Source organism: Salvelinus sp. IW2-2015, linkage group LG31 (genome assembly GCF_002910315.2).
Source record: "Salvelinus sp. IW2-2015 linkage group LG31, ASM291031v2, whole genome shotgun sequence".
In the NCBI taxonomy this organism is placed as follows: Eukaryota; Metazoa; Chordata; class Actinopteri; order Salmoniformes; family Salmonidae; genus Salvelinus; species Salvelinus sp. IW2-2015.
In genome coordinates, this window is record NC_036870.1 from 12,556,548 (window position 1) to 12,583,444 (window position 26,897).

A 26,897-nucleotide genomic window follows, 5' to 3' on the forward strand; every position below is an offset into this window, starting at 1 on the left:
ACACATTGATCCTCCATCCTCTTAGTTGAATGAAAAAAGTGGGCAGTTCAAGATTTCATATTTGCCCTCACTGTCTCAAACGCTCTCTTTTCTCCCTGTCCTTTTCAGCCGGTCGGACGTACGCGTCCCATACCTGCATAGAGTTCCCAGTATTCTTGGGTACAGTATTGAACGTCGCAATATCCCGCGCGCACTGCACCAAGTGAGGGAGCCGATGCCGAAAAGACTTCCCATCCTTTCAACCAAAAAAATATTATAAAATCCAGGATTGGACAACCATTAATCGAAATGTTTGTCAAAATAATGCGGTAGGTGACGTTTTATTGATAATTTAGCCTAACAAGTTTGGACCGATGGCGTTTAAATGAGGGCAGAAAGTTATAGTTGGCTTTGTCATATATATAGCCTGCACTTATGTGTGACATGCAGTTTTCTTTATTTCCTCTCATTGCTTTCCTTCCCCGGTGGTCCTGAATTTAGCCTACTCTTATTTACATGGCCTATAATAGGGCTACAAGCAGGATTAGACCGATTAGGGTCGTATTTCTTTTAAACTCACCTGCGCACTCAGAATGTTTTTTCTAAAGAATAATGTTCCACGTTTCTTATACTACAGTGAAAATCGGATGCGTAATTTGAACCTCTTTTCATCAGATTGAGAATAAATCCAGTAGCATAACTTTTCATTTCACAATCTCTCTGCATTGTCTTTTGACTGATGCATCTTTAACTTTGCTTTGTAGCTTAAAGTTTAACACTACAGAGCTTTGCAAGATGTTCCATAAACTGTATTTCCACATAAATACGCACTTTCATCAGCAGTATTATTTAGTAGGAGACACCTTCCGCCCATGGTTGGTTTAACCCTTAAGAGTCTATTGACGCACCCGTGCGTCAATCTAAGTGACATAATTTTTAAAAATCCCCATTAAAATCCATCAGTTTAAACTAGAGATATGTTTTTTGTGTACATGGGCTGCGTCTCAATGACCACATCCACCTATGTCAGCCTTCCGCATCTGTGGTGGAAGGTGGCCAAGATACAGTGGTATTTGTCAYACCATGAGATGTCCAAAAATCAGTCTTCTCACGAATAAAATCTGTAGCATACAAAAGGGTTCGGCCTAGAAACTAAAGTGACCACTCTATGGAAAGATGAGACTCTCGGGAATACTATGGTGTTCATACAAGTTAATGGAAGTATGGAGGTAGTTTGTGCCAACAAAAGTAAGGGGTTAAATATGTGTCCAAAAAAAATGCAAAATATTTCCTGACACTTAAAAAGCTTATTCCTTATGATTTACTGTATTTTTCTTTACATTTATGTATTATTCAATGTGTTTCTAGTGGCAATAGTAGTAAACGCCAAATAAAATATTTTACCAAATCATATATAAAATATATATATATATATATATATATATATATATATATATATATATATTAAACCACTAAAATCTCTATTATATCCATCCATTAAAGCACAAAATAACTTTCCTTCACCACTTTCGTTTTTGCTGTCCTCTAGTACAGTACCACTCCTAGTACTGTCAGTTTAGACAGGGTCATAAATAACGCCTCTCTCACTGTCTTTCTTCTTTACTTTTCCTTCCTCTTTCTCCCACTCTGTCTATTCCCACTGGGCGCACACTGGTTGAATCAACTTTGTTTCCACGTAACTTCATTGAAATTGTAGGAATAGACGTTGAATTGACGTCTGTGCCCAGTGGGATTTCTCCTCCCTGCGAGCTCTCTATTTCACCCCCCCCCCCCCCTCTCTCTCTGTCCCCCTCTCTAATGTAGTCTCTTAGTGGACATGTTGCCTTTGGCATCACAGGCTATAAGCGTCAGTCTTTGGTGCAGCCAAAAACGTGATTTTGCTGTGTTTTATATATATTTCCACACTATGAGGTTGGAATAATACTGTGAAATTGTGAAAAGGATGATAATGCCCTTTTAGTATAAGAGCTGTTTGAAAAGACTGCCTGAAATTTTTGCCTGTTTTGGTGGGATGGAGTTTTGGCCTGCCTGGTGACATCATCAATAGAACAATAAGAAAGACAGCTCCAAACCTCTCTGCCAATAACAGCTAGTTTTCAGTTTTCCACTCCCCACTCAGACCACTCCCAGACAGTCTTAGCAAAATTATTTTTGTTTCTTTTTGAGAATTTTTATTGAAAACACTCACAGTAAGGTACTTCATTCTTACCCAGAAATAAAAATGCCTGCTTTGGACCTTAAAGCCTAATAAGTAGCAACTGTGACGGGACAAAACCGTGGTGATATTTCATTTTAACAGGAACTCTTTTCTAAAGAGAGTCGTTGCTTATTCACATGATGGGTTTTGACCCCTGCGGCACTGCTTAGGAACTTTAATCTAGTGGAACCAATATGATTCTAGCTAATAACTACCAAACTATTAACAATATTGAACTTCAGGGCACATTTTAGCCAACCTATGATGCCAGATATGGTTTCAAACGGCTGGTGACACTGTGGGCGTATATTACTTGTTACTACCGCTAGCTTGTGTACTTTGTTGCTACAAAGGTTGTTGTCTATATCCCACATTACAGTAGAACACCCACCCCCCAAGATATTTTTGAGAGATACAGTCTTGAAAAACAAATGTTATTGCCACTATTGGTTGTGAATGTGAACTTCTGAAGAGTTCATCAACCACTGGTAGGTTGTACAACTATGTTGAAACCAGAGTTGGGGTCAATTCAATTTCAATGCTTTTTTAGTTTATTTGAAGACACTTTCTGATAGACTCTGGGTTCAATCAAATGACATTTTCAACCAACCGTTTCCCACCCAAGAAGCTTAAATTTCAATAGTGTGGTGGTTGTGTGATTCACACACTTTTTGATGGCTAAATGAAATGGAAGGATAGATGGATAAACTCAATAGATCTATTAGCATTTACAATCTCTATTGAATCTCCAGTCCAGCCCAAAGAACATAGAATAATCCTGACTAGAGATTTCCAAGTCAATGACATCAATCTCCCATTGACATCAATACTTGATTTACATGAAAGTTCGAATTACAGCACACACACAATTTTCAAGTTACGATGCGGCCGTAAGTTGGGGGAGTTGGGAGAGTAAATTTCCCCTAAGGGACTTTTTTTTAAATGTTAACAGATATGAGTGATTTATGAATTTGAGGAAGCAGGTTTGAGGAACAAGCAAAACCCTATCTGAGGTCTACATGGTTGTTAAAGGGATAGTTCACCCAAATTACATTGTTTCCTTTGAACCCAAAGTGTGGATTTTTGTTTCAGAGTAAGGAAACAAATAAGTAATGTGGGTGAACTATCCCTTTAACAGACAAGGTTGTAGGGAAGATTCAGAGGTAGTATTTTAAAAAAGGAACTTGAACTAGCTTTCTGTATTCATTGATAAAGGGGCAGTTAGACGAATGAACTAGGGTTACGGAGGTTAGACCAGTGATGAAGAGACTAAGAGCTGAGAGAATTAAAAACAAGCGGCCAACCTTCTCTTGTGTATCTGGGCCAGAACATTCCTTTTGTAATTTTCTATAAAACAACATGTGGATGTTGTGCCGTTGCTAGGCCGTGCAGAGACTGCTAAAATCCTCTGCTTTCCCTGTGACACAGTCTCCTCAGTCTTCTCATCCGGGAAACCAGGACATCATGCACCTTTTTGTCTTTCATCCCACCCTGCAGGAGGCGAGAGCACGACGCTCTGAGTGCACTCTGTTTCTCTGGCTTTTACCACGCAGCCTCGGGGACTGTGGGCTCCTTTAGTTCAGTTCAGTAATGGACACGGTATATAGGGGGAGAAGAGCGGGGGGATGGGGAGTGGGAGCATAAGCAGAAAAGTGAGAGGTGTCCATATAAGTGAATGGGCCTGAACAAATACTGATGGAAGTGGAGAGCAGGAGGTAAGGAGGGAGAGTAAGATTATGTCTAAACTTAACACTCCATTAAGCAACCTTGAAATGAAGTGACAGAAAAGGTAACCTCACTAAAATGGTTGCAAGTGTCAGTGCTGTAACACCCAGAGCTTGTAGCTGTTTATGTGATTTGACCTTGATATGGCTCTTGTACAGTACAAGTGTTTGATATCCTAATAAAGTGCAGCATGGGTTGTGATAACCTATTTTCAAAGTCCCCACAATTACTCCTCAACAGCTACATAAGCGGTTTACTTGCATTGTGCCTGTCTTTTTGTGTCTGCATAAAGCGTCCATCATGGTCCAAACCATGTGTTCTACAATAATGGACCGTTGGCTTTCAAATTTTCCACGCGGCTCAAGRAATTTTCTTCAACGGTCAACACATTCAAATGAAAAAAGGACGCGTACATGGAGCCACGTTGGTTGGGAATTTTAGGAAGGTGCGCATTCGGACAGTGCATCCCCCCGGTGGATGATGGTCTCAGAGCGGCGTAGCTATGTCACAATGGGATGCAGTACTATCACGTCTCAGAGTCTGTGGACAATGATTTACGCTTTAAGAACTGGTTGAAAGTGCCCTATTTTGTACTGTGTCATGTACTTGAGGATATTGCACAGGCAGCTTTTTCTGGACATGGCAGTGCTGTTGGTGGCGTCTCTGGGCCACGCTTGAGTTCTATTCACTGTTTTCTTAATTAAAAAGAGCAGAAAAGCTGACGGCACAATAACTGGTCAAGGACGTTCTTTCTGAAAGATGTGGCCTAGAGGGGCACCAAAGAATCAGGCTTGACGGCCATTTCATTCACCGTCATCAGTCTGTCGCCATTAGGACMAACACAAACCTGTGTTTATGGATACTCGTGTAACAAGGATACAGTTTGAGACGCCCTTGGTTAGTGTCCTCTTCATGTGGTCATTGCTTTTCTTCAAGTCCCGTTTTAAGTGATTCCTAGTATCTGTTGGCTTCTTTTTCCATAAAATAAAGAAAACGGGCCAGTGTCTCTTGTCCTGTAATTTTCCAATGTGGACTTTTGTAAGAGAATGGGTATAAAGTGAAACACAGTGTGCAGCTGTCCACTCGCGCGCCGCTCGCCTTTTGTCCGACGTTTTCCAGTCAAGAATATTAATGGCTGCCTGTCTGTGGAGCTAACCCAGCTGGCGCGAATACAAACAACATTTATTCCACCACAAGGCATGGTGTCGTTTTATACGACACTTGTGTCTGTTTGTTTGCACTGTGTTTGGAGTCCTTTGACTGGATTTGATATACAGTAACAGCAATGATGAGAGTAAGGTTGAAAAAAAAAAAAAGCATAGATGAACGATCTGTGTGCTGCAATTGACTCAATTGCGAGCGACTCCAGCGTTGACGCGTGAGGCTAAACTTATCTGCTGTTTTGGTCCCGTGAAGCACACCCGTACATGCGCAGATACTACAGTTGAAGTCAGATGTTTACATACACTTAGGTTGGAGTCATTAAAACTCAATGTTCAACCACTCCACACATTTCTTGTTAACAAACTATAGTTTTGGCATGTCAGTTAGAACATCTACTTTGTGCATGACACAAGTGATTTTTCCAACAATTGTTTACAGGCAGATTATTTCACTTATAATTCACTGTAATAATTCACTGTAATTCACAATTCCAGTGGGTCAGAAGTTTACATACACTAAGTTGACTGTGCCTTTAAACAGCTTGGAAAATCCAAATCAGAGTCAGGTAGGTACAGGGTCAGGACAGGCAGAAAGGTCAGAACTGGGAGCATCATGCTGTTGGGATGTTTTTCCATGGCAGGGACTTGGAGACTAGTCGGGATCAAGGGAAAGATGAACGGAGCAAAGTACAGAAAGATCTTTGATGAAAACCTGCTCCAAAGTGCTCAGGACCTCAGACTGGGGCAAAAGTTCCCCTTCCAACAGGACAATGACCCTAAGCACAAAGCTAAGACAATGCAGGAGTGGATTCGGGACACGTTTTCTGAATGTCCTTGAGTGGCCCAGCCAGAGCCCGGACTTGAACCCGATCAAACATCTCTGGAAAGACCTGAAAATAACTGTGCAGCAATGCTCCCCATCCAACCTGACAGAGCTTGAGAGGATCTGCAGAGAAGAATGGGAGAAACTCCCCAAATACAGGTGTGCCAAGCTTGTAGCATCATACTCAAAAAGACTTGAGGCTGTAATCGCTGCCAAAGGTGCTTCAACAAAGTACTGAGTAAAGGGTCTGGATACTTATGTAAATGTCATTTTTACGTTTTGCTTTGTCATTAAGGGGTATTGTGTGTAGATTGATGAGGGGGGAAAAAACAATTTAATCAATTTTAGAATAAGGCTGTAACTTAATAAAATGTGGAAAATGTCAAGGGGTCTGAATACTTTTCGAATGCACTGTATGTACTAGGTCGCCCTTGGTCAAACGAATGAACGTGGCTCTGTTTTGAGGGTGTCTGGGGGTCATTTAGTAGGCTAGTAGTAAGCTCTGTGAAACTGAGTTGGAGGTGGATTGGTGCAACTGGTGCTTGATTATTAGAATTTCAGTCACATAGAATGACAAAAAAAAGCCTGAGCCAAGCCAGCTGGATAGGAGTGAACTCCCCCAACATGAACACGTACACACACACACACACACACACACACACACACAGTATTTATATGTATTTTGATGAGAGGACCTTCTTCATTTAATGTGAGCAGGGCTGTGTTTTTGGGGCAGCTAACAGACTCTGCTTGTCTCTAAAACAGTGTCTGCAGTCAAAGTGACTTAATTGTCCTCTGTGTGGGGGGGGGGGCAGGATCGAGTTTGGGAAACCCTGAGCTAACCTAACGTAGCCAGGCATAAAAGAAACGCCTGAAACAAGATCCACATTCTGGTCTTGACAATAATAAAGAACTGTCAGGGGAGGTTCTCTTCTGCACTGTTCAACCAGTCCAGTAAATGTGAAGGTGGGGTTAAGATGGAGTGTTACCTTGATAACGTCCATTTGTTGGCAACTCCACTAAGGCTACCAGTCAAAACGTTCAGGGAGATTCCTCCGTCCTCCTCTCCTCCATGACCAGGAAACCCGTTGAGTGGTCGAGGAGTGTCAGTTCGTTAGTAGGCGAACACAGGAGTGTCCTCCTCACCTCAGTAGCCTCCTCTTGCGAAGTGCGTCCTCTACGTATTCTCCGCTGAACATTTAAAAAAAAGTCTGCCACACCCCCTTTGAATAAGCTGTTGCGCATGCACCAATTTAAAAATGATACGCTACTTATCCTTGTATCTATAAAATCTCTAGCACAACTAGCTAAATGTGTTTTTACTACTTCATACATTTATTTTGGGTTACCACACCTTTAAACGTCAAGCGCTAGTGAAGAAGGTCTCATTTCAAAGAGATGGATTTGTTTACACGTTTCCTCCCGTTCTCTGCTTGATTACCTTTGACCTTTTTTAAAAAGAGGGGAGGACAGAGGAGAGGTCGCAAGGAGTTGAGCAACCCAATTGAGATTCTATCTTCATCATTGATGGAAGAGAGGTTTTTACGACCAGCTAAGCCAAACGGCAGCAAACTAGGCAATATAAGAAAAACGGGGATGACTTAATGATGTTATAATGAGTGAAATCATCATTTTATAGGTGATTAAACTGGTGGTCAAGGCACACAAAATGTAATTGTTTTAATTTATGTGAAGCAAAAGGTAAAATCATACCCTTTTGGAGAAGGATCTGAAACGTACTCAAAAGTATGTAGTAAAGTTTGTTGCCCTGTCCTTCTGAAAAGGGCCTGAAAAGTATTTAGAAAAACATTAAAAGAAGGCAAAAATTAGGCTTCTTCTGCTGTCTTTTGTGTGAGGTGAAAGTAAAAGCTTTGTTCAGTTAACTTTCCTGAAACGTACTCACTCAAAAATGCTTCTGCCCTTATTTGTGTGATGTAGACGTTTATGGTCCCCCCCTTTCCATCGTGGCCGACTCTGTGAGTTCGTGTGAGGTCAGTGAGAGCGGCCTGCCATGCCTGCTGAGCTAATAACAGGGCCAGACTGGCGAAGGAGCACTGGCAGGCAGCCCTGGGCTATGCAGACATGTAATTTGCTCGTGGAGGTGATGAATCGCTTCCGGTCAGATGTGGATTTACTACTTTTTGGGGGCTGAGCTACTGCTCCTCCCATGCCTCTGTGTCCTGTATTAGGCTTTCAAAGCCCCTGATCTTTTTATTTWATTTAATTGTGACCGTTTAGTCTTTACTTTATTCCCATAAATGGTAAATGTTCTGTCCTCCCCCACAAATGTTTTCCTCGTGTGCTTTCCCCTAATCTCTTCATCAACTCCACTTTGAATCTCATCATCCTCTGTTTCACCACATATCCCCCTCTCTGCTCCTTCTCGCTCTCAGCTCTCCATCGATCTGTTTGACCCTGTTTATCTCCTTCAATCTACTTGTTTTCCCTCTGGCATTGATCTAACATTTTAAAACTCATCATTCATTACATTTTGACCCCTCTGTCCTTATGTATACTCAAATCATAGAGGGTAAATAATGTAGGAGTAAAATAAGCTTTAAAAAGAATATTGTAACCAATTGGCGAAGTAGAGATTGTTTCTTCGATGCGGTACAAACAAGGTGCATTTGCCATAGGGTGTATATGGAATATGTCCCATTTTCCCCCCATCTCACTCTCACTGCTCCTCCTCTCCTCCACAGACCAGTAAGGTTCCTCCCCCTTCTGTGCGCAGTTTGCCACCTGACCATGGCTTTCCCCGCCCAAACAGGATACTCAGAAGGTACAAATCTTCTAAAGTGTCTTTTGATGGACTATTATTATATGGGATGGCAATGCATTGCATTAAACATTTTATTTTGAGATCAGGTTATTATTTTAAAGCGATACTTCGGGATTTTCTCCTTTATGTACTTCCCCAGAGTCAAATTAACTTGTGGATACCATTTTTATGTCTCTGCGTGCAGTTTGAAAGAAGTTGCTAACTAGTGTTAGCCTGATTGCTAACTAGCAGTATGCTAACTGTTCCTGTAGACTTACAGTCAAAGCTGTTCCTGTAGACTTCCAGTCATTGTGCTAATGCTAGTTAGCATTGGCATGCGAAACTACCTCTAACTTCCTTCATACTGGACGCAGAGACAAAGAAATAACCTTAGCAGCCCTGTGGTCCTCATGAACTAGAATTTAAAGCCTCAGTTGCTGTGTAGTAATTGCTGCATAATTGTTGCTGTTATGCTTGAGTTTGGAGATAGTTAAGATAAACATAAATTGTGTATAATTTATATTTCTATATATTCAACACGTACCTGATTAAAGTATTTGGTTTTCTGCCATTCCGTGATCATGGAATCACGGAACTCATCCGTGGAATATAAAAATTGCTGCAAAATCTTGAAGAWTGTCCCCAAAATGCATTATTCACCACCACCACTAGAGGTCAATAGCCGGCCACTTACTCAGTAGCATTGTTTACTGACTGTGCCTCTCCTTCCTGACCTAGACAACAACCGTCAACTCCAGGTCACCATCTCCAAGACAACCCCCATCTTCGCTGCACACCTGGGCGGCTCCATCACAATCACCTGTCTGGTGTCCCTGTCACCTGGGCCCCCCTCATCCTCCTCGCCCCCCATCCCGCCCCGGATCAAGTGGAGCGTGTTGCATGAGGGGGAGCAGGAGGAGACAGAGATCCTGGTGGCGCGGGGTCAAAGGGTGAAGGTCAATGAGGCCTACAGAGAACGAGCCTCCCTGGTCAACTTTGCAGACTCGCCTGAGGACCTCTCCCTCTGGTTGGGGGAGCTGCGCTCAAGCGACACGGGGCACTACCGCTGCGAGGTGCAGCAAGGCCTGGATGACGCCAGTGATTTCACACAGATAAAGGTCAAAGGTAACAGAGGTTGTAGGAGTCGTTGTGAATTTTTGTGAGTTTTTTTATTTGTCTTGCAGTTTTTACCACATATTGTGTATTTAAGCCTGTCCGTATTTCTCTGTGTGTCTATGTTTCTGTTTGTGCACACGCGTGTGCATATAGGTGTGGTCTTCCACTACAGACACGCCTCTGGCCGCTATGCATTTTCGTTCAGTGAGGCCCAGAGGGCATGCGAGGGCATTGGGGCACACATCGCCACTCCCGACCAGCTTCTGGCAGCCTATTACGATGGCTATGAGCAATGTGACGCAGGCTGGCTCGCTGACCAATCTGTCAGGTAAACCCCAGTATCCACAACATGACCTATAATACAAAGACACATTTCTTAAAGTTGCTAGACTTTGTTTTGACTACCTGAGTTGTTAACGAGAAAGTGCTCAGGTGCCAAGGTTATAGAATGACAACCCACAGCAGTGAGCTAATTCACACGTCTAATAGGCTACTGGGGCTTTGAATTTGGCCCACTGTGTTGTATGTAATACTATTTCACGCAGAAGCTGTTGCCCTTTTCTGGCAGAATGTGTTTTGACCTGACGGGAGCTGAATCCTCCTCCTGCTCACTCTAGTCCTGGTGTTAAATATGCTAGATTTCCTCATGTGTATTGTCATGGCTTACATGTGTAAGATTGGGACTGCATTTGGTCCATGTTTCCAACACAAAAAATCTTGCTAACAGATTATACAACAATGACAGGCCGTCACCTGTCAGAGTTAGTCTGTACAATGCTTTCTATTCACAGGAAATACAAATATTTTCAGTTCTTGCACCTATTCTGCAGATATCCAATCCAAGTTCCCCGGGAAGGTTGCTATGGTGACATGGATGGCCGCCCGGGATTGAGGAACTATGGGACACTGGAATCAGAGGAGCTGTTTGATGTGTATTGTTATGTGGAGCATATTGACGGTAAAAAACAACAACTTGTGAATAGCTTATCGTAAAAAGTCAGTGTGAAAAGCTCCCTGTAAAAAAGGATGTAAATGTGATTCTACAGAGCAATAACGTATGTTTGTAAGTCTGTGACGTTGCATCAAAAATCATAAAGGACAAAATATTAAGGACACCTGCTCTTTCCATGACATAGACTGACCAGGTGAATCAAGGTGAAAGCTATGATCCCTTATTGATGTCACTTGATAAATCCACTTAAATCAGTGTAGATGAAGGGGAGGAYACAGGTTAAAGAAGGATTTTTAAGCCTTGATGCCAATGAGGCATGGATTGTGTATGTGTGCCATTCTGAGGGTGAATGGACAAGACAAAAGATTTAAGTGCACTTGAATGGGGAATCGTAGTAGGTGCCAGACACACCAGTTTGAGTGTGTCAAGAACTGCAATGCTGCTGGGTTTTCCATGCTCAACAGTTTCCCCTGTGCATCAAGAATGGTCCACCACCCAAAGGACATCCAGCTAACTTGACACAACTGTGGGAATTATTGGAGTCAACATGGGCCAGCATCCCTGTGGAACGTGTTCAACACCTTGTAGAGTCCATGCCCTGACAAATTGAGTCTGTTCTGAGGGCAAAAGGAGGATGCAACTCAATATTAGGAAGGTGTTCCTAATGTTTTGTACACTCAGTGTAGTCTTCTATGTAAATTTGTCAATTCAGATGCTTTGTCGTCATATATTATCATGTGTTCTGAAGGCACTCTATCAAATGACTGTTAGGTCTCCTTAAAGGGATAGTTCACTCAAATTACAAAATAACATATTGGTTCCTTACCCTGCAAACAGTCTATGAACAAGGTATGACAGCAATCCATACTTTTATTTCGTTTCCCTGGTTCTGTTTCCACATGCTAACGTTTTAGCATTCAGCATTTGTGGCACCATTCAAGTCATGGGACCGATATTAGCATTTTTCACGCATCATGTTCAAATCATCTATAAATGACTTTGTGAGCTTCACAATTGTAGATGCTTTCGGATTATTTGGACATGATGTGCGAAAAATGCTAATATCGGTCCCATTTCTTGAATGGGATTTGTGCCACAAATGCTAAAACGTTAGCATGTGGTAACAGTCCCAGGGAAACTAAACTAAAGCATGGATTGCTTGTCATTGTCATACCTTGACCATAGACTACTTACAGGGCAAGGAAACCCATATATAATTTTGTAATTTTGTTGAACTATCCCTTTAAGTTACAGGTATGGAGGGTTTTTAGCTAGTAGACAGAGTACACACTTTAGATGAGTCAGATCATTAGTATTTAAACAGCATACACTTTAGACATTGACAGCACTTTCCCTCCAAGGACAGTTACAATACCTTTTTTTATGTGTAACATATTCAAAGTCAATTTCCCAACCAAGGTCTCATTCTCCCACGTGTCCAGCCTTTTGTGTTTTTCCAGATACTGCAGGGAAATGAAGGATCTAGGACAAGCGTCTGGAATCTAATTCCCATTAGGGGTCTAACACGTGACCCTTTTGTGTAGGGGAGGTGTTCCATGGCTCTGCCCCTCAGCAGCTGTCATTGGACGAGGCTCGGGCTTACTGCGAGAAGGAAGAGGCAGAGCTGGCTACCACAGGGCAGCTGTACGTTGCGTGGAGCAAGGGTTTGGACAGCTGCAACCCTGGCTGGCTGTCTGATGGCAGTGTGCGGTACCCCATCATCATCCCTAGGGAGCGCTGTGGAGGGCCTCAGGCAGGGGTCAAGACTCTGTATCGCTACAGCAACCAGACAGGCTTCCCTGAATCATCCAGCCGCCATGATGTTTACTGTTTCAGAGGTCTGAGTATTGTACTGGACTAATTCATTGTAAAATAGATAGTTTTAGTATTGCCAGAGATTTGTCGGATTGCATGCTTCCGGCGATTCTGTTGTGATGTTATGCAGAGAAGGTGTTTGTCATATGAATGGAGATAAAACTATCTCTCTGAGTCCCCTGTCTAACCCCTGTTCTTCTCAGGTATTGGGAATCCTCACACTGATGCCCCCATGGACTACATGGCCACTGAGCCAGAGGACATCGGACAAGATATTGTCGTTCTTATGGAGCCTGCTGAGGAGCTCCATCTGAGCCAGGATACCGAGCAAGTGGAGCGAGAGGCCCAGAGTGTCCTGGAATCCCTCCCTGTCTTCCAGTCGGCTCCTGCTCAGGAGGACCTGCAGGGGACTCCCCCTACTGCCCTGTCAAGCACAGAGGTCCCCCTCACCCATACAGCCTCTTCCCAGGACATTCTCCAGCCCTTTGACGAGACTTCACTTCCTGTAGAAGAAAACTACCACTCCCAGCATGCTACTTCACTACCCAGCACCTCCAGTGAGCCAGAATCTCTCCATGAAAGAGACTATCACTCCCAGAATTCTAGTCCCATACCCAGCACCTCCAGTGAGTCAGACTCCCTCCACGAAAGAGACTATCACTCCCAGAATTCTAGTTCCATACCCAGCACCTCCAGTAAGCCAGACTCCCTCCACGAAGGAGACTATCACTCCCAGAATTCAACTTCACTACCCAGCACCTCCAGTGAGCCAGACTCCCTCCACGAAAGAGACTATCACTCCCAGAATTCTACTTCACTACCCAACACCTCCAGTGAGCCCAGACTCCCTCCACGAAAGAGACTATCACTCCAGAAATTCTACTTCACTACCCAAGCACTCCAGTGAGCCAGACTCCCTCACGAAAGGACTATCACTCCCAGAATTCTATTCCATACCCAGCACCTCCAGTGAGCCAGACTCCCCCACGAAGGAGACTATCACTCCCAGAATTTCAACTTCACTACCCAACACCTCCAGTGAGCCAGCCTCCCTCACGAAGGAGACTATCACTCCCAGAATTCTAGTTCCATACCCACCACCTCCAGTGAGCCAGACTCCCTCCACGAAGGAACTATCACTCCCAGAATTCTACTTCACTACCCAACACCTCCAGTGAGCCAGACTCCCTCCACGAAGGAAACTATCACTCCCAGAATTCTACTTCACTAACCAACACCTCCAGTGAGCCAGACTCCCTCCACGAAGGAGACTATCACTCCCAGAATTCTACTTCACTACCCAACACCTCCAGTGAGCCAGACTCCCTCCACGAAGGAAACTATCACTCCAGAACTCTCAGTTCACTACCAAACACCTCCAGTGAGCCAGACTCCTCAACGAAGGAGACTATCACTCCCAGAATTCTACTTCACTACCCAACACCTCCAGTGAGCCAGACTCCCTCCACGAAGGAAACTATCACTCCCAGAATTCTAGTTCACTACCCAACACCTCCAGTGAGCCAGACTTCTTCCACGAAGGAGACTATACCTCCCTTCCATCTACTTCACTACCCAGCACCTCCAGTGTGCTAGACTCTCTCCACGAAGGCAATTCCAGTCTCTACCAGCTAGTGCTGGAAACAACCCCAGAATTCCCAGAGCCGTCCTACGAGCCACACAGACATTACCAGCCGATGCCAGAGATGAACCCGGAGGAACCTGACTACCAACAGTCAGGATCTTCCAAGCACTTCCAGCCGATGCCAGAGACCAATCTCGAGTTGGATCAAGTGGAAGCCAACTACAGCACAACAGGAGGTAACCAGAGTCATCGGGAGAATACAAAAGAAACTACCACAACGGCCTTTGAACCCATTGAGAATGCTACCGAGGCACGTGGCCGTGCCACAGAGAGAAGACACAAAGAGATGATCGTGGGAGAGCCTGAGGAGACATCCATCTCGACCGAGTCCCCGGGAGAGCTTGATCCCCGCCCAGCATGGTCTACCCTCTCCCCCCACGCAAAGGCAACCTCAGTGTGGTCGCCCCTGGATGGATCTGGAGATGTGTCCCAAGGTATGGCCAATGTGGCAGCCAATTCCTAAAGTACTTAGGGCTATAGCTTTATGATACATGACATGATGTTACTCCTAACTCTATTTACTTTGTCATTGTGGAGCCGTGTAGCACTTGATAATCATGCAACAAAATATTTATTGTACTTTCTTTACAGAGATAGAACTAGGTGTCCACCAGGAAATCCATACAGACAGATCCCCCACCTCCTCCTCCTCCTCCTCCTTCACCACTCACATGTCTGCCACCCCTGGAGTCACCAGCATCCCCAGTGAGGAGCAGACAGGAGTTATGCATTCAAGCAGCATCTTATCTGGACCGGATCATTCTGAGYAGCTGGGACTGGATGTGTACTCCACAGTAGGCCATCCACAAGTAACCTCGCAGGGAACTTCCTCCACTAGGCCGGAAGGCCGCACCAGTCTAGATTTTGAGGGTATCGTCATTCCAGAGAGATTGGTACCTTCAGGAGAAGTGGAACTGGCACCAGGGGAGTCTGATGAGGAGCACCTGGGGTCTGGAGAGGGCATAGCCACTACCGAGTCTCCAGACCTCTCCACCACCTCCCAGCTGCCRGTCGAGTTTACCACTATGGGCTATSAAACAACGACCATGTCCAGAATAGAGATGGATCCCACAACCACGGACCCTGAAGAAGACGGAAGTGGACATGAGCCAAGCACCGATGAACCATCCCTGGGAGAAAAAGTTACCGTCTTCCCCCTTGAGTCGCAAACATCCAGCTGGGATCTGCACCGCACCACCTCTGCACCCCAAGATTCTCAGGACGACCTTGAATACAGCGGGGAACCCCTTTCCACCTCTTCCCAGACAGATCTTCCAGACTCCTCAGAAGAACCTGATCTGTTTGGGTCAGACTCCTTGTCCACCTCAAGTACGGGTCCCACCGCAGCCACCATGTCCACATCCACCATGTACACCTCCACAGAGTGGGCCACACAGACCTGGAGCCCCATCACCTCCACGACACAAGGTCCCCCAGAAATATCTGAGCCGGAGAGGGTGACGGCTCTTATGCCCCCCGTGGATCAGGGCCGGTTGGATCTGGAATTCGGCCTCACCCAGCCACCCACCCTGCTCATGTTGCCCAATGAGAGGGCTGCCGTGGGCAGTGCCAGGAAGATTTCAGGTAACACTAGAGCCACCCTAACCAGCCTAACCACCCTCCTCTTGCTGCTCGGCACCGTGATGTACTAAACCCTGGCCACTCCCACCCCAAGCTGCCTTGCACTACTTTCTGCAAACCACCAGCCTCTCAACGGCTCCTCTTCGTCTGTCTCACTGTTTGTCTCAGCAGCCCACTCACCCTCCTTCCCTTCCCTCCCAGATAAAGAGCACCCTGCTTCTCGTCATTGACAGATATATGGGACAACTCCCTTTTACCATTTGTCAAACAAACCAGTCTTGCTGTGCATCATGTTTTTTTTCACTCAAAGATTGACTTCTGTGAAGTACTGTATTGCCCGGACACACCATTTCTATGAAAGAGAATTGCAATGCTTGTTTGTCTCCTCCTATTCTTCCTGTAAGACTGATGTTCAACTTGCAACTTCACCGTCTTGAATGTTTCAGCATTCAGACAGTCAATTTCCTCTTACCAGMGGCCCATATTAATTTGAGCACAATTCCAAATGGGAAAAAAACTGTGTTATTCAACCGGACAAACATTTGTCCTTTCATTGTAACGCCACTAACTCGGAATGTAACAGCACTGATTCCCAAATGCAACACCACTGACATTTTATTGGTAAAGATTACAGATAATATTGATTTAATAGAGGGATAGCATCCCGATTACAAAACATCAGCACCTTTTTTAAACTAACTCAGCAGCTATTGAGTTAGTCTATAGTAGATTGTATAGCACAGAATGTCACTTTTATAACCACAATAATGGAATGTGTCTTGTAGATATCTAAATTACATCTATCAGAATATTTGTGATGTTAATTGAGGTACAAATGTATGTAATGCCATCAATCTCGGAGTATAACAGGACGTACCATTTGAAGAATGACAATGACCTCCTAGATGGCAGTCTGATCATAGTTTTTTCCCGAAAATTTTAAACATTTGTAATGAGTAAGAGTTGCTTAATGGAAAAGGGAAACTATTGAGGCTGGTTTATTGTTTGACGCTTAAGTGACATCAGTGTGACATGATTAGTTCCATGTCATCTAATCTAAAATGGGTCTTTGCAGATTGTGATTGTATAGATAGAGAGTCAGAATCAGCATCTCACAAGCACAGCTAACAGCATTGGTTGTTCTTTAAACATGTGTACTTTCTCCTCTAAGGAATGAACTCATACAGGATGGCACAAGTCATAAAACCATTAAACCAACAGACCATAAACCAGCCTGTTGGATAACTTGAACTGAATTGTATAAAATGCTACATTTGCTGTCTCATTTTAGTAAATGTGCTTTTACACAGAGACGTAACCATTAAAGGTGAAAATCGAAATTAGAGGACATGACCTTTAATTTTTGGTTTACTCACTGGTGCTTTACTTTCCTGACAGATTAGGTAGAAGTTGCCCTAACTACTGACACAGCATCTTATATTTTTTTATCCGCACAATGGTTAAAATCGGGGGTTGGGTAATCTGATCCTACAATTGTAGTTAAGGACAATTTCTACCTCAAGCTTTCGTAACACAGGTGAAGCCAGTTACAGTGCCTTCGGAAAGAATTCAGACCACTTGACATTTTCCACATTTTGGTAGGTTAAAGGCTTCTTCTAAAATGTGTTAACTGGTTTTTTCCCTAATCAATCTACACACAATACCCCATCATGACAAAGCAAAAACACGCTTTTAGAAATGTTGKTAATTTATAAAAGATTTAAAACTGAAATATCACATTTATTATTATTCAGACCCTTTACTCAGTACTTTGTTGAAGCACCTTTGGCAGTGATTACAGCCTCGAGTTACTTGGGTATGATGCTACAAGCTTAGCACACCTGTATTTGGGGAGTTTCTCCCATTCTTCTCTGCAGATCCTCTCAAGCTCTATCAGCTTGGATGGGAAGTGTTGCTGTACTGTTAGTTATTTTCAGGTCTCTCCAGAGATGTTCGATCGGGTTCAAATCCGGGCTCTGGCTGGGCCTCTCAAGGACATTCAGAGACTTGTCCCGAAGACACTCATGCGCTGTCTTGGCTGTGTGCTTAGGGTCGTTGTCCTGTTGGAAGGTGAACCTTCGCTCCAGTCTGAGGTCCTGAGCGCTTTGGAGCAGTTTTTCATCAAGAATCTCTCTATACTTCGCTCTGTTCATCTTTGCCTCAATCCTGACTAGTCTCCCAGTCCCTGCTGCTGAAAAACATCCCCACAGCATGATGCTGCCACCACCATGCTTCASCATAGGGATGGTGCCAGGTTTCCTCCAGAAGTGATGCTTGGCATTCAGGCCAAAGAGTTCAATCTTGGTTTCATTAGACCAGAGAATCTTGTTTCTCTGAGAGTCTTTAGGTGCCTTTTGGCAAACTCCAAGCGGGCTGTCAATTGCCTTTTACTGAGGAGTGGCTTCCGTTTGGCCACTCTACCATAAAGGTCTGATTGGTGGAGTGCTGCAGAGATGGTTGTCGTTCTGGAAGATTTTCCTATCTCCACAGAGGAACTCCGGAGCTCTGTCAGAGTGACCATCGGGTTCTTGGTCACCTCCCTGACCAAGGCCCTTCTCCCCCGATTGCTCATTTTGGCCGGGCAGCCAGCTCTAGGAAGAGTCTTGGTGGTTCCAAACTTCTTCCATGTTCTTGGGGACCTTCAATGCTGCAGACATTTTGTGGTACCCTTCCCCAGATCTGTGTTTCAACACAATCCTGTCTCGGAGCTCTACGGACAATTCCTTTGACCTCATGGCTTTGTTTTTGCTCTGACATGCACTGCCAATTGTGGGACCTTACATAGACAGGTGTGTGCCTTTCCAAATCATATCCAATCAATTGAATTTACCACAGGTGGACACCAATCAAGTTGTAGAAACATCTCAAGGATGATCAATGGAAACAGGATGCACCTGAGCTCAATTTCGAGTCTCATAGCAAAGGGTCTGAATACTTAAGTAAATAAGGTATTTCTAAAAAACGGTTTTCACTTTGTCATTATGGGGTATTGTGGGTAGATTGCTGAGGATATTTTTTTTAATCCATTTTAGAATAAGGCTGTAACGTAACAAAATGTGGAAAAGGTCAAGGGGTCTGAAGGCACTGTACACGGCTAGCGAGTGTTGTATAAACTCAATATATGAACTTTGGTGCCATCTACTGGCTGACTGCATGTTAAGCAAAATCAAATCAAATTTTATTGGTCACATTCACATATTTAGCAGATGTTATTGCGGGTGTAGCTAAATGCTTGTGTTCCTAGCTCCAACAGTGCGGTGGTATCTAAAAACAATTCACAACAATACACACAAATGTAAAAGTTAAAGAATTGAATTAAGAAATACATAAATATTAGATCTAGCAATGTCGAAGTGGCGTTGACTAAAATACAGTATAACAGAATAAGGTATATACATATTAGATGAGTAAAGCAGTATGTAAACATTATTTTTTTAAGTGAATAGTGTTCCATCATTTCAATGGCCAGTGATTCCAAGTCTATGTATATAGGGCAGCAGCCTTAAGGTGCAGGGTTGCYTAACRGGGTGGAAGCCGGCTAGTGATGGCTATTTAACAGTCTGATATATGCGTTTTTTCAGTCTCTCGGTCCCAGCTTTGATGCACCTGTACTGGCCTCGCCTTCTGGATGATAACGGAGTGAACAGGCCGTGGCTCTGGTGGTTGATGTCCTTGATGATATTTTTTGCCTTCCTGTGGCATCGGGTGCTGTAAGTGTCCTGGAGGGCAAGTAGTTTGTCCCCGGTGATGCGTAGAGCAGACCGCACCACCCTCTGGAGAGCCCTGCGGTTGTGGGCGGTGCAGTTGCCGTACCAGGCGGTGATACAGCCCGACAGAATGCTGTCAATTGTGCATCTGTAAAAGTTTGTCAGGGTTTTAGGGGCCAAGACAAATTTCTTCAGCCTCATGAGGTTGAAGAGGCGCTGTTGCGCCTTCTTCACTACACTGTCTGTGTGGGTGGACCATTTCAGATTGTCATTGATGTGTACGCCGAGGAACTCATGCCTGTAGGCTGCCTACAGGGAGGAACACATTGATGTGTACGCCAAGTTTTCCACAATTTCCTTCTGCTGTTTCCTGGAGTACACGATCAGCTCCTTTGTTTTGTTGATGTTGAGTGAGAGGTTATTTTCCTGGCACTACTCTCCCAAGACCCTCACCTCCTCCCTGTAGGCTGCCTCGTCAGACCTACTACTGTTGTGTCATCTGCAAACTTGATGATTGAGTTGGWGGCGTGCGTGGCCACGCAGTCATGGGTAAACGGAGTACAGGAGGGGGCTGAGCACACACCCTTGTGYGGCCTCTGTGTTGAGGATCAGCGAAGTGGAGGTGTTGTTTCCTCCTTCACCACCTGGGGGCAGTCCGTCAGGAAGGCCAGGGCCCAGTTGCACAGGGCAGGGTTCAGACCCAGGGCCKCGAGCTTAATGATGAGCTTGGAGGGTACTAAAGGAAAGGAGAACAGGGAGGTATTCTTGTCTTATACATGTGTGTGCTCCATCCAGTCTGACACAAGAGGCGAAGTGATACTTTCAATTAGATTATATTTGGTGTTCTTATCATTTCATCCCAAATGGTCTGATGTCTATGTCTCACTCTCTCACTTCTAGTTCCTGCCCAGGTTACATTTACAGTAGATTGCAGAAATACCACTATAAGGTATGAGGCATCCATAATGTGTCTTAGTTCATTTTTACAATTGTCAGCCAACTTAACACCGTACTTTGGTAATATGTTCCGGACCAAAATATAACTACATCTACACAGAGATACATGCAAAAGTATAACCAATGGAAAACATCATGACAGGTTCATTTTAGGCAATCAATTGCAGATAAAGACAGTACTACAAATTCCCTTGCCCTCTATATCACATCACCATCACTACATTTCTAATTAGTYCAACACTGAAATCAGCATAATTGTAGATGTGATAGAAATGACTCATCCTCACCAGAAGAGAGCGAAATTACCCTGAGGGTTAACAAGTACTTGACCTGGAGAATAGTGTGGGAATCATTCAAGGTTACAGTGATATCTTCAGCGAACATGACAAGGACTATGGTCAAACTGAGTTAATGGAACATCATTCGGGCAGGAATTACAGACCTTTACCAACCTTGCTTTTTCTTTACATAATCTCTAAGCTCTTTTATCATCATATTCATATTTTAACCAACTTTGTTTTCTTTCTCCTCTTGGCTGCTACTGCCGTCACTGCCTTCTACACACTAGGCTATAATTGTATGATATTACCTATTATTTGTACAACAGTACAACTTTATTATTTACTAGTAGTATTACTACATTATTAGACATACTGCATATGGTTATCAGAGCTGTCAGGACTGGCCTCTTGCTGTGTTTCAGATGCCTGTCTGGAGGACCCCTGTGCCAACGGCGGCACCTGCGTTGAGATGGGCGGGAGCACCGAATGCCTCTGTTTGCCCAGCTATGGAGGTGACCTCTGTCAGACAGGTGAGCTTCTCATTCGGCTGTTACAGTACCTCTATAATTGTAAGAGTGCTATCAAGCAGTGTTATAATCCCCCAGTAATGCATTACCACATTCAGTAGAAAATACTTTGGGGTTTGTATGTACTGAAGCAGAATAAGTCAGGCTCTGATGAGTGGAGCCACGTTCCAGTCATCTTCCCAATAAAAGAAGTAAAAGGAAGTAAGAGGTCCTTCATTGTTTTGTTATTATAACTAGTTTTGTAGAACTAGTCTATTAATAACTAACTCAAAATCAATAAAATGGATATCTTACACACTGTGGCTTTAGGAGCCTGTCAAACTCAAAGACCCACCTTGTTCAAAGAGGACAAAACCTTGCTTTTGGAACAATTGTCCCCCTTCAGTTCTGTCTGACGCAGGCTTTTCTCTGAGACCTGCTTGCTATGCCACTGTGTTCCTGTCACACAGATTTAGGGATGAGAAAATAGAGATGGAAAGAAGGTGAGATGAGAAGTGTTCTTTAGATGGATGAACCTCATGGATCCATCTGCTCCGTGAATCAGGGGAAAATGTAAGGCAAAGATTCAATCAAAGGCCATTTTCCTGACCTTCGCGGAGATCACATTCATGTCAACTTGAATGTCGGCTCCAGCTTAAACAATATCCTTCAAAAGTCAAGTCCATTGCACTTGTCGACAATGCGTCTTAGATTGAATCCCGGCCAAGGTCTTTAAGGTAGTTTCGTTCGGATCACCTCATTGTTTTTCAAAACCAACCCTTCTCTTTATTTCTTGTTCAATGGTCAGAAAAGCTCAACAAATCTTACCTTTCCCTCTTAATCATTCAAATTAATTAATAAAATCCCTCCCTTCTGTTCTGTCTTTTAGATCTGGAGCAGTGTGAGGTGGGCTGGCAGAAGTTCCACGGGAACTGCTACAAGCACTTCAACCAGCGGCTGAGCTGGGAGGTGGCGGAACAGCACTGTCGCATGGTGGGGGGCCACCTGGCATCAATCATGACARCTGAAGAGAAGGACTTCATTAACAGTACGCTGGGAGTAGTGACAGCAAGCCACCAAACATACACCCCCTTTCCTCTTTCATTGATAGGCTACTTCATTTGTTAGTATAGTGTACCAGTTGACTGCACATTAATACATCGGAAAGACAATAGCTAGCTCTCAAGGTTTTATGTGTGCTATTTATTAGCATAGGAAGGACAAATGTCATGCCATTGACCCTGCTGGGCGGAAGTGCTACATGCTAATGGTAATCTGGGTGAGGTAGTTCACCAAAAGTACTAAATAAGTTACATGCACACTTACCTTTAACCAGAGTGACAAACTGTACTCAGCCACTGTCACCAACTGCTGACGGTAGCAAAATAACAATGGAAGTGCTGTGGGCAGCTTCAGCATGTTCTAAACTACGTGGCCATATTACCTCCAATTCAAACCCAGTCATTTGGCAATACAAACCCTGGCAGAGTTGTTGATATTAGCAGTGGGAGCACAAAGACAAAGACCTACTGTATAACTTGTTGGAGAAGCGATAGGCCTACTGCTTGAAAAGCAAATAAAATGTATTATTCTATCCGCAGATAACTTTAAGGAGTATCAGTGGACTGGACTGAACGACAAGACCATCGAGGGGGATTTCCACTGGTCCGATGGCAACCCATTGGTGAGTCCAGATTAGTTTGACAGTGAAAAAGTACTGGGTCAAAACCTGTCCACAGGATGACATGCAGCTACAAAGACTAAAGGAAACACAAGACGTTATCTCCCATGCTTCTAAAATACTACAGCTCTGTGTCTCTCACCTTGTCTTCACAGCTCTATGAGAACTGGTACAGGGGCCAGCCTGACAGTTACTTCCTGTCTGGAGAGGACTGTGTGGTGATGGTATGGCATGATTCTGGGCGCTGGAGCGACGTGCCCTGCAACTACCACCTGGCCTACACCTGCAAGAAAGGCACCTGTAAGTAATAGACATGATGTTACTACAAACAAGCACTAATCGACAAGTTCCTTTACCTACTGTACCTGTAACTACCTCTATGCAATAGATTACATTGATGTAACTTAGAGGACTATAGAAGTAGTCGTAGATGTTTAATGCACACATTCAATACAGTCCCAAACTATTGTCCTGCCCGAAACTGTATTGAATGTGTCCATCGGACAAATAATCTTTCAACTTTTCACGACTTTATTTTCGATTTAAAATACATTATCACCTACAGTCTTCGTAACTCCTCCCACAGCTTCATGTGGCCCTCCCCCCAAAGTCCGGAACGCATCCGCGTTTGGCAAGATTCGCCAGAGGTACGAGACAGACGCCGTTGTGCGCTACTACTGTGCCCAGGGCTTCCAGCAGAGACGAAACCCTCTGGTCGTGTGCCTGCCGGGTGGCAAGTGGGAGGAGCCCCAGATCCTCTGCATCCCTGGTATGAACAGTTCTATGACCCACCCACTTATCTCTAATTCGTGACCATCTTGACTCAAAAACAGTTGTTGAGATACAGTTCATCTCTCGTACAGACTGTCAGCAAGAATGAAGTACTGAAGAATCATGATTTAGTACACGAGTGTCACTGATTATTTCGATGAATTAAGGAGATGCTTAAGAGTGGAGACGGGGATTTTAACCGGAACGTCAGTTGTTGTTCTGTAGTGGGGAGTTGCTGAATCTGCTTTAGCTCTGGAAGATAAGATCTGTCATTGGGATTCAATCAAAAGTCGCATTGTCGACAAGCACACTGCACTCGAAAGGTAGTTTACGCTTGAGCCAACACTCGCAGCGTTTACTGTGAGTGCAGTCTACACGACTGTCAGGGAATTGCCTGTAGAAGGCGCAATGTTGACAGTGTTGTGCCCTTGTCGAAATGTGCCTTTCACTGAGTCCCGTCCTAAGTCAAGGCAAAGCCATAGCAGCAGGCCAAGTCAACCCAGAAGACTAGTGTCTAAATCAGACGGAGTTCTCACTCCGGAGATTATGTAGGAGGAACAATATAGATGTGTGAAAGTGGTGAACAAATGACACTACATTTTTATCCAACAGATTTGTCAGAAGTCCTTATTTTCAACTTTGTGCTGGGGGTTTCCTTTCAGGGGCAGGAAGCACGGCACAGACAGTAGGAGTAACATCACTAACCACAGGAAGCCAGGAGCTGGCTGAAGAGGAATCACAAACAACAAAGGAAACACCTCAATACTGGGACATCAAGTGGAACTTTTAAATTCCATACCATGTCCCAGTACACTTCAAGAGTTTCCTTTCCTCATTGACCAGAGATCTGAAATGGCTTAACAGGTAAAGGCAATAGGGTGATCTTGAAGGAAAGGAGACAAGGAAAGAGTACTGGGACACAGGGTCAGTCAAGCATAACCTCTTACATTCCTACTGTCCTCCCTAAAGCACATCGATTTGAATCTGTTGTTGGGATAGCCTGGGCTTGAAGGTCTCTTGTAGCCCTACATAGGATGCAATGAATTGCAATGTTGTTCTAGAATGCTATAATACAGAACCCAGAACATATTCTGTGAAAATCCTATCACTGAGGCATATCTATAATCAGTAACTCCTTGTCCGTTCATTTGGATTTTATAATGTGTGGATCTGTAAATACACTTTCCTCCACACCGGCACATAACCCCAGGTGTGGTAGACAGACAGTGGTAGGATATGCAGTCTTGAGCACTGTCTATCACAGGTGAAGTCTGGTGCCGGTTTGGTTCAGACGGTTTCTTTAAAGATATCCACACTTTGGACAATCCAGAAGGATGGACAAGGAGATGTAGATGTGAATTCAGTAAAAGGATTATTGGAAACAGGTAAACCGATGGACTTTTCGCCAGATATGTTCCGGGCTCCACATTGTAGCTATCTAGGATGCCATTGCATTCAATGTGCGGGGTCATCTGTAAGCCCAGGTCTCTTGTTGGTTTTAAACAGGCCTCAGCACGCTAATGGTGTTCAGTGATCTCATCTCCATAATGTATCATGTCAGTTCTCAATCATTGTTTATTGACTATTATTGGCAAATCAACTTATAAATCCACCCATAATATTTTCAACAACAGCTGGTCTGTTTGCAATTCCATTCATATTCCATCAGCTAAGGACTACCTGGGGTCTGTTCAGGAGGGTGCAAACGTTACAGAATGTTCAGATAGAAATGTATTGTGTAGAATAGATATGATTGCCCAGCCTGGCATCAGAGCCGCACAGAATATAATTGTGTAGTTCTGAGCACCTCCAAGAGGTATGATCCCTACAGTCTAGCAATCCAAAGGTTGCATGTTCGAGTCGCGTCGGCATTTTAGCTAACCTTTCCCCTAACCCTTATTCTAAAGTTAACCCAATTCACCTGCTATGTAAATTCACCTAACCTTTGTCATTTTAGTTCTCCTAACCTTTGTAGTTAGTTCCCGTAACCACCGATTTAAATTGTCCCTGTAATTGTCCTTTGTTGTTACAGCGCAACAAGCAACGTGGTCTCAGACAAAGACTTGCAATACTATATGTCCTCCAAGACGTATGATATTGTACGACCACTATTTTATTCGTAATGTAACGTAATGTATCATACTGAATTGAGTGTCACAGATTTACGTACAGATTCATACCAATTGCCCTGACACCACGTTGGATTGCCTGTAGACTCGGGACTTGGGACTACGACTGTAGTTCTATAAGTAATATTTCTACCTGCAATGATTTGAACTTTTCATCTTATTGAGTACACTGCAGGACAGGTGAGTCATTATAGGGATGTCTGGTTGAGTGTTGACTCTGTGGTCTAAATGAACCTGTCCCACATCACTACCCCTATGTCCTTTATGAGTCCCCTTCATAAAACGAAAAGGACTGCATAGGTGTACGCAATATGATGGAAACTCCACCAAGCCTACCAGAGAGCTAGGTGTGGCTATTACCACATTGCTGATACCAATACAAATATTTCAGATGCACGAGGTGACTTAACAAAGTCTTCGGAATGGAAGGAATAGTTGGTTTGGAATTGGGGCAGAAAATCCCTGCGCTCTTAGGAACCCATATCAACTCTTGAACTCAGCATTATTTCCATCTCAACCATCTCACAACCATAAGCCTTCTTAGACTTTTGTCATCAACAGACTTCATATGAAGAATGGTGCTAGCTCCCTTGCGTATGATACCTGCATGAAGTACATTTCATTTTTGAAGTCGTTAAGAATGAAACTGGCAGGTTTGTGCAGCAGGATGTTAGAAAATAAAACAACTCCAGACAAGCTTGTTTATTAAGTCAATTCCATTATCGAAGTAGAATTTACATTTCTCACAGTGGTCATAATTATTTTGGGGTGAAAAAGGCTAGAGTGAGTGAGTAGCATGCAAAAGATTTGACCATGGTGACGATGCCATTACTGTACTTATCAATGATATTAATTTTGTCTCAAAGTATATTTTAATTACTGTCCACTCTTCCCTCTGATAGATGCCCTACATTTTACTGACACAGTTCTATGAAAAGCTTTATGTTGTAATAAAGTTATTTTTTAGAATAAAGCAAGGATTTAATGAGTATTAACCACACAGCCATTATCGGAAATTGTATTTGTTTGTTCTTTATTTGCTTCGGTTTTTATAAGCATCTTTTACGGTAATACTGTTCCTTTATAA

At 43.8% G+C, this 26,897-nt stretch overlaps 1 protein-coding gene across 1 annotated transcript; it reads left to right on the top strand.

Annotated features, from left to right (window-relative positions):
• LOC111955497 (brevican core protein-like) lies at nucleotides 1–26,897 on the top strand. Its single transcript, XM_070436257.1, has 15 exons — nucleotides 1–308; nucleotides 8,611–8,690; nucleotides 9,408–9,794; nucleotides 9,939–10,113; nucleotides 10,616–10,743; nucleotides 12,282–12,575; nucleotides 12,756–13,455; nucleotides 13,943–14,631; nucleotides 14,789–15,781; nucleotides 21,146–21,253; nucleotides 22,119–22,277; nucleotides 22,831–22,913; nucleotides 23,066–23,210; nucleotides 23,497–23,679; nucleotides 24,344–26,897. The coding sequence occupies exons 1-15, from the start codon at nucleotides 289–291 to the stop codon at nucleotides 24,469–24,471; spliced, it is 4,272 nt and encodes a 1,423-aa protein (XP_070292358.1). The 5' UTR covers nucleotides 1–288; the 3' UTR covers nucleotides 24,472–26,897.